Source organism: Octodon degus, unplaced genomic scaffold (assembly GCF_000260255.1).
Source record: "Octodon degus isolate 3935 unplaced genomic scaffold, OctDeg1.0 scaffold00079, whole genome shotgun sequence".
Lineage (NCBI taxonomy): Eukaryota > Metazoa > Chordata > Mammalia > Rodentia > Octodontidae > Octodon > Octodon degus.
The window spans coordinates 6,183,680-6,191,922 of record NW_004524655.1 but is presented as its reverse complement, the minus strand read 5'-3'; the positions used below and the strand labels follow the sequence as shown (position 1 = coordinate 6,191,922).

At 46.4% G+C, this 8,243-nt stretch overlaps 2 protein-coding genes and 1 long non-coding RNA gene across 3 annotated transcripts in view; 2 read left to right on the top strand and 1 right to left on the bottom strand.

The window, feature by feature from the left end:
• Pla2g1b (phospholipase A2 group IB) overlaps positions 1-1,485 on the top strand; it is an 8,374-nt gene extending 6,889 nt beyond the window's left edge. The window contains exon 4 of the mRNA XM_004636251.2: positions 1,283-1,485. Within this exon, the coding sequence (XP_004636308.1) occupies positions 1,283-1,401 (119 nt within the window). The 3' untranslated portion in view covers positions 1,402-1,485. The remainder of the gene's footprint in view (positions 1-1,282) is intronic.
• Positions 1,486-4,945: 3,460 nt separating this feature from the next.
• LOC111818093 lies at positions 4,946-5,863 on the top strand. Its single transcript, XR_002822167.1, has 2 exons — positions 4,946-5,466; positions 5,672-5,863. It is a non-coding gene; the product is annotated as an uncharacterized LOC111818093 (long non-coding RNA).
• Positions 5,864-7,686: 1,823 nt separating this feature from the next.
• The window catches only part of Sirt4 (sirtuin 4), a 16,020-nt gene continuing 15,463 nt past the window's right edge, over positions 7,687-8,243 (bottom strand). The window contains exon 5 of the mRNA XM_004636250.2: positions 7,687-8,061. The gene's annotated coding sequence lies outside the window, so the exon portion shown is untranslated. The remainder of the gene's footprint in view (positions 8,062-8,243) is intronic.

Genomic DNA, 8,243 nt, shown 5'->3' with positions numbered 1-8,243 from the left:
TTCTCCTGTTTACAGCCTCCCAAGAGCTGGGATTACAGGCGCACGCCATTAGAAATATGTACTTTAAGGAGGTACAGAAACTGGTTTACTGCCAGGTATGGTGGCACAAGTGTGTAATCTCAGCATTTGAGAGGCCAAGGCAGGAGGATCACAGGTTCAAGGCCGGTGTGGGCTACATAATGAGACCCTATTTCCAAAATTTAAAAAAATGTATTAAAAAATAAATAAATTGGGGCCAGGGAGATGGCTCAGTAGAATAAGTGCTTCCCTGCACAAGGGTCTGAGGTCAATCCCCGGTTCCACAAAATAAATAAATAAATTTTAAGGGTTTCCTTAAGGGCTTATAGTATTTGCCTGTGTATCAGGGATATGCATTTGTATAGGTTTTGAAATCAGTGAATTCATATGGAAATAGGACTTTTCAAAAATTAGCTATCAAACCTAGACCCTCCAGATATGGCCAGGCATATTGGTCCACACGCTGTAATCCCGGCACTTGGGAGGCTGAGGCAGGAGGATCACTGTGAGTTCCAGGTCAGTCAGGGCTGCATAGTGAACTCAAAGCCAGCCTAAACTACAAAGTGAGACCTTTTCTCAAAAAACAAAACAAAACAAACAAACAAAAACAACCTAGAATCACCAGATAAAATACAGCAGACCCAAAATTCAGATAAACAACAATTTTGTGTGGGGTGCTGAGGCTTGAACCCAGGGACTTTGCACCAAGCTACAACTGCCATCTTCGATTTATCTGTTTTGCAGTATTGGGAATTGAGCCCTGTGCATTCACCCTGAACTCCACCCCAGCCCTTTTTTATCTTTTGAAACTTCTCACTAAGTCACTACATTGCTTGGTCGGGGCTCCAATCTACAGTTCTTCTGCCTCAGCTTCTCAGAGTGCTGAATTTAACAGGCACGGATTGCCAAGCCTGGCCAATATTTTTAACAAATTTTTGAGGCAGACTCACCAAATTGTCCAGGCTGGTCTTGAATTTGTAATCCTCCTGCTTCAACCTCCACGGCAGCTGAGATTACAGGTGTGCACCACCATGGCCACCAATAAGAAAGATCTTTTAGTCCACAGATGCCTCCAGGATTAGTTACTGACCATCCGAAAGTCAAATGTAACTGTGTATCCTGATGTATTTTCTCTGGTTTAATCTCCAAACACTGAATCTGCACCAATGGGCGGGGAGGGGGGCAGCAGCCTATTCCGGGCGATTCTTCCTGCCCCTGGTTGTACCAAGCAGGGTCCACCTTGACTCGGCCTTCTCCTTTTCAGGCCAAAACAAAGAGTGCGAAGCCTTCATCTGCAACTGTGACCGCGAAGCTGCCATCTGCTTCTCCAAGGCTCCGTACATCAAGGAGCACAAGGATCTCGACACCAAAAAATACTGCTAGGAAGCAGTGTCTGCAAAGCTTCTCCTGCCTGCCTAATGCCCGGCACCTTACCCTATGCCCTCCAATAAAGCACCTTGTTGATAGACTGCATGTCTGGTTTTGTGGGTTGTTTGTTTTTATTTTTAATGTAGTCAGTACAGGGTCTACAGGGTCTTGCTATATAGATCGGACTCGTAGTGATCCTCCTGTTTTTAGCTTCCCAAGTTCTGAGATTGCAGGTGCATGCCACCATGCCCAGTCTCAATTGCCATCTCAGCATGCCCTGGGGGGGAAGCACAGCATGCTGGGGATCGAACCCTACCCCCTGCATCTGCCTAAGCAGGCGCTTTAGTCCGCTGAGCTAGCTGGCTGGCCCTCTTTTGTTTTTTGACACAGAGTCTCACTATATAGTCCAAGCTGGCCTTGAACTTACTACATAGCACAGGTTGGCCTCAAATAAACTCACAGCGCTCCTCCTGCCTCGGCCTCTGAGTGCACGGCTATCATCGTTCCTTCCAGCCCCAGAAGCTGAATTTAATTAGGACATTTTCAGGAATCAAACACCTCAGAACCTGAACTACGATTATCAACCACTGCCTTATCGGCTATGCACCCTGTACCACGACTGCGTCTCTGTCTTCTCTGGTCCTGTGACCTACAGTACTACAAGTAAATCTTATTTCTGAAGCCGAGGTCAATAGGAGAGGTCCCTTGCTTGCTGATGACAGTGAACCTAGCGACTCTGACAACTGAGTACACCCTTGGAGCTGCCTGCCTGGCTCTGCTTTAGCTTGAGCCAGATTCCATTGCCTCACTCTACTTGTGTTTCTGACTGCTGTGAAACCATTTTTCTACAATTCTTACCTTTTCTTTTTTTTTTAGAAATAGAACTACCAGACAATTTTTTATTTATTTTATTTATTTTTTTGTGTGTGTGTGTGGCCAGCTCAGCCCACCAGGAGGCGGGCTGGCTGGCATGTGGTGCTGGGGGATTGAACCGCGGTCCATGTGCTTTGCTAAGCTTGTTCTAAGTAGGTGCTTTAGACCACTGAGCCATCTTACCAGCCCAATTCTTACCTTTTCTAAAGCCTTCCAGCAGGGCATGGTGGGGCACACCTGTAACCCCAGCACTGAGGAGGAAGATCGTTGCAAGTTTGAAGTTAGCTTTAGTCCAAACTGTACAGTAAGACCCTATCTCTTAAATAAGTAAATAAATAAATAGACTTTCCCATACCTTTTTTTTTTTTTTTTTTTCCGGAACTGGGAATTAAACTCAGGTCTTTGCACTTGCCAGGGTAGTGCTTATCCCACTGAGCCATCCTCCGGCCCTGACTTTCCCATACCTTATAAGCTGATTTTTACATTGTACTAATCAAATACAATAAGCAGGAGCAGCTTCCACTGATGGAGTACTTACTGCACACCACTTCCCACTAAGAGCTCTCCCCAAAGCATCTCATTAAATGCTCACATTATGCTGGGCCTGGTGGCGCAAGCCTGTAATCCCAGCACTCAGGAGGCCAAGGCAGGAGGACCATTGAGAGTTAAAGACAAGTCTGGGCTACAAAGTGAGCTCAAGGCCAGTCTGCATAGCGAGGTCCTGCCTCAAAAAGACAAAAAAATATACAAGTAAAATAAATGCCACCACTCAGGAGCCTGAGGCAAGTGGATAGCACTGAGTTTGAGGTTAGCCTCAACTACACAGCAAGACCCTGTCTCAAAAAAAAAAAAAAAAAAAAAAAAGAAAGAAAGAAAAGAAAAAGGAGAAAAAAATTCATTAAAATAGAGGGTCAGGGGATTAAACTGAACTACAAAAGCAAAGACAAGAAAGACCAGTGGAGTGGTGCCAGGCATGGTGCTGCACACCTGTAATCCCAGCATTGAAGAGGTGAGACAGGAGGATCGCTGTCTGGGCTACCCTACAAACTGAGTTCAAGGCCAGCCTGAACTGCATAGTGAAGCCCTGTTTTAAAAAGACAGGTGGGAGGGGAAGGGAGAAAAAGAGAGAGACAGAAAAAGAGACAGAGAGAGGTCACCAAGAAATAGCTTCAGGGCTGAGGAGATAGCTCAGAAGATATAATCCTTTGCCTGGCAAGCGCTAGGGCTTGAGTTCAATCCCCAGTTCAATATCGGGTTCCACAAGAAAAAAACAAAAACAAAAACAAAAAAAGCTTCAAACCACTGGAGAATGACAGAAAAGTGCCACTTCTGGCCATGTGCAGGCAGTAAAGGGCTTTCAAGTTGAAGAAGGAAATGCACATGACCTTATTTTTGGCCCCATTTCCTCTTCATTCTATGCATCTATTCAATCACTGCATATTGAACATTTACATTGGACCCACTGGACCAGGTAATGTACAAAACGAGAATACAATATATCTAGGGTTCAGATCAAAATGATGTATTGCTAGTAACTGTCTGCAGTTGTTTTTACTGAGGGAATATATAACTACTCTCTACTGTAGATGGTATTTTGGGCAGTTATTTAGTTATCCTCATACCTCTCCAACTGTAAGTACCATTCAATGTTTGGTTTTTTAAATATGATACAGGGTCTCACTAAGCAGTTCAGACTCATAGCGATTCCTCCTGTCTCAGCCTCCCCAGTGCTTGGATTACAGGTGTGTGCCTGGTTTTGGTGGCCAGCGTCCCACGCCTGGGGTTCTGGTGTCGGCACAGCATGTGGTACCGGGGATTAAACCCTAGTCCTTGCCCTTGCCAGGCAGGCGCTTGGACTGTCGAGCTATCTCCCCAGTCCAACTCCCCCCATCCCACACACAAATTTTGATCAGCATCTGCTGGACGCTCAGTATGAGTGGTAGAATATTGCACCTGGCCATTTCTTTTTGTGCCTGTGTGTGTGTGCGGGGTGTAACTACGCAGCTAGGACTCGTAGTGATCCTCCTGATTTCTGCCTTCCTAGCGCTGAGATTACAGGCGTGCGCCATCACGCCCAGACTCTATCGCTGGCTCAGCGAGCCCAGGGGTGGGGCCGGCGCGGCATGCAGTGCCAGGGATCAAATCCTGGCCCTTGAGCTTACCTAAGCAAGCGCTTAGTCCACTGGGCTATATCGCTGGCCCTGGAAATTTCTATTATAAAGGCTAGGATGGTTTGAAATAATAAACATGGAAAAAAAATAAATAAACATGGGGGGCCGGGGAGATGGCTCAGTGGAATAAGCGCTTCCCTGGCAAGCGCAGGCGCCCGAGTTCAATCCCCGGCTCCACCAAAATAAATAAATAAATAAAATAATAATAATAAATATTGGACAGAGAGTAAACCGAAGGCAGAATTATGCGGCAGCAACCACAGTATTTCTACAGTGCCACACGAAACACGCTCATTAAATAAGTGTTCCACGAAAGAACAGTATTGTGTAACCTTTCCTAGAAGAGGGAAGAGAAAACCCACGTGGCTATGTTTACCTTTTCCCATCACGTGACCTGCACTCCCAGGCCAGTCAATCTCTGGTCCCCACCCAGAGCCTGGATAGATTTCGGAGTAGGACTGTAATTGGGTACTTTGGAATCACGTGACTCCACTGCCTCATTTGTATTGGCTACCAGTCCCTGGCCTATCTCCGCGCCCCCGGAGTTCAAGCCCCGCCCCCCGCTGTATTGGTCTGATCCTTCATAGGAGCAATGGCTGGTCCTCGTAGGGTCTTGGGAGTGCCCCCAAAATCGCTGCAGCTGCCCCTGCATCTGAGCCTTTGTCCGAAGCTTCGTAGATTCCAGACCAAGCCTTCGTAACGAGAATCCCATGAGATAGGTAGATGAGCATTAAAGTGTGTAAACTCCTGTGGGTGCCCACCGCTTCCCGCCAGTTCAGACCACCAATCCCTCAGAGGTTTTCTTTCTGGGAAAGAAAGAGGAGCGCGGGAAAATTAGGTGCCGGAAAGCTAGAGGGAGCGGAGTGGTGGGTGGGCAGGCTCACAGGTTAGTGGGTGCAGGGTCAGCGAAGGGCCTCTGCAGAGCCCCGGTTCCGCTTCTATCGCCACCCGTGCCTTGTGGTGGTGCACGCCTGTCATCCCTGCGCTTCGTCAGATCCAAACCGTTTCAAGGGGCAGAAGCTACAGGAGCTACCAGGTTTCTCTGGGGTGTGGGTGTGTGTGTGTGTGCGTGCATGCTTGAACCTCGAGACTTGATTTCATGATTCCTTTGTGCCAGCGTTAAGGCGCTGGGAGAGCTTTCTTTTCTTCCCTCGTAACTACACCTGCTCCCCACTGCCCACCCCTTATTAACCACTCCCGGTGTCCTCTGCTGGGTTCCAGGCTTCTACTTTGACCTTTAGATTGACTGTTATCTGTGAGAATCGAACCATAACCTGCAGGCAAATCAGCAGTGAAAAGAAAACTGAGCCAGTCGTGGTGGCTCACACCTCAGTACTGGGGAGGCAGACGCAGGAGGATGGCTGTGAATTTGAGTCCAGCCCGGGCTTCAGAGTGAGTCCAAGGACAGCCTAACCCACATAATGAGACCCTGTTCCAGACAAACCAAAAATAAAACTGGAAGGAAAACCTAGTATTCTGCTCCTGGCCCAGAAACTAGGTAATGTGGTCCTAGGTAATTCTACATCGTAGGTTTTTGTTGTTGTTTTGTTTTTTACAAAAAATAGTGGTAGTGGTACAAGCCAGATATAGTGGCACATGCCTGTAACCCCAACACTCTGGAAGGCTGAGGCAGGAGGAGTGCAGGTCAAAACCCACCCTGGGAATTTAGTGAAACCGTCTCAAAAGGGAGGGACTGGAGATGCAAAGGCTTTGGATTCAATCTTTAGGAACTAAAAAAAAAAAAAAAGTGCTAGAGTGCTTGGCTAGTATGCAGGAGGCTCTAGCTTAACAAATGAATAAATAATTAGAATGAGGACTATAATTCTTCTAATCCTATCATTGTGTTCATTACTCCATAAAAATTTCTGACAGAATAGGGGTGGTAGAATGGCATGTTTTGTGAGGTACTTGAAATCAGGAAGTGGTTATCTTTTGTATCATTAGTTGCTTAATATAGTATCTGCCTGGAACTGTTGTTGAGATTTGTGAGAGGTTGGTTTTTTTTTTGTTGTTGTTGTTCTTCTTCTTCAGTACTGGGGATTGAACTCTGGACCTTGCGCATGCCAGTCAGGAGCTTATGCCACTGAGCTGTCTCCCCGGCCCGAGATTTGTGAATCAGAATGCCTTGAGCTTGAGAAGACCCAGATTTGAATGAGGTTGTTAGTACTGACAAAGCAACTGAAGACACCTGGTTCAAAGCACCTTCAGCTCCCCATCTGCAAAAAGCTGGCATGAGATTTCCAACCCTACACCTACTCAGAAGGAATGGCTGACCACGGGCAGACCGACAGTTGTGCAAGTGAAAAGAATTCGTCATGTTTTCCAGATCTTGGATTATCCAGAGGAACTGAAATGAGCTTGCTCAGCAGGTGAGGATGAGCAGGTATTGCCTGTCCTGGTTTTAGACAAAAGGCTCTGCAGAACAGCCTGTGATTCTTCCATCCGCCTCATTTCTCAGGGTGCGCTGGTTCTTTCTGGCTAACATAGTAATCAAACAAGTCTTGTTCCTTTCTTCAGAGAAATGAATCTACTTAAGAGCCCCTTTGGAAATTAACTGTTTTCTCTCAAATTCACTGGGTTCTCATTCTGAGAGCTGGCATGTGTAAAAGTCCTTAGAGAACTGTGTCATAAAAACAAAATAAATGGGGGGCAAGGGAGATGGCTCAGTGGAATAAGTGCTTCCCTGGCAAGCGCAAGGGCCTGAGTTCAATACCTGGTTCCACAAAAAATAAAAAAAATATATATATATACCCTACACAAAGGGTATGCTACTAAAACACTTTACTACTTAGTTAATAAAACATTCATTCACATTTATTTTATTCATTCATTCATTTATTTATTTTTGCAGTACCAAAGATCGAACCCTTGCACTTGTCAGGCAAGCATTTACTCCACTGAGCTACCTCCCTAGCCCCAACACTTATTTTAAAAAGGGGGTCAGTTAAAGACAGTCATTGCCAGGCATGATAGAACACATTTGTAGTCCCAGCACTGGGGAAGCTGAGGCAGGAGGATCAATGAGAGTTCAAGACCAGCCTAGGCTACAAAGTGAACTCAAGGCCAGCCTCAACTGCATAGGGATGGGCCCAGGAGACAGCTCAGTGGCACACAGCACCTGTTTGGTGAGTGCAAGTTTGCGAGTTTGATTCCTGGTACCAAAAAACAACAACAACAAAAACTGCATAATGTGATCCTGTCTCAAAGCATCAAAAAACACCTGCCTGGCAAGGGCAAGGTCCCGAGTTTGATCCCTGGTACTACACACACACACGACAATCATTTGCAGTTATAAACTGAGTCATTTGTTTCTACACTTACACAATGAGTATAGTGCACTCCCTGGACGAGCCCTGCTCATAGTGTTGTGCCCTACATTCTTCCAAGACCATTTCCTCTGGAAAGTGACAGAAAAAGGAAATGAATGCAGTTTTCACACCAAGGGCAGTTGTTTCTTTGAAGGAAAAAAAAAAGTCTTTCAAGGGTAAATCTCTTGGCCTGGCGGCTCACTCCTTGGTTCTGCAATACAGGCCTGGTTGGAGGTTTCACAGGCACACAGGGCAGTTTGCTGCCCCCTACAGGACACAGTTGAGCTTCGATAAGTTTGAGGCAGAAGGGAGGTCTCAGAGATCTGAAGAAGTAAAGTAATAGTAAGGTAAGGGCCGGCCCCCAGGCATGCTGAGGCCACCGACGACCGGGTGTGGTCGTGCACGCCTGTAATCCCAGCGCTGGGGAGGCTGAAAACTGGAGGATCACTTTACAAGAGTATGAGCTGGGTAGTGAGAACTTGTACCAAATATATATATATATATA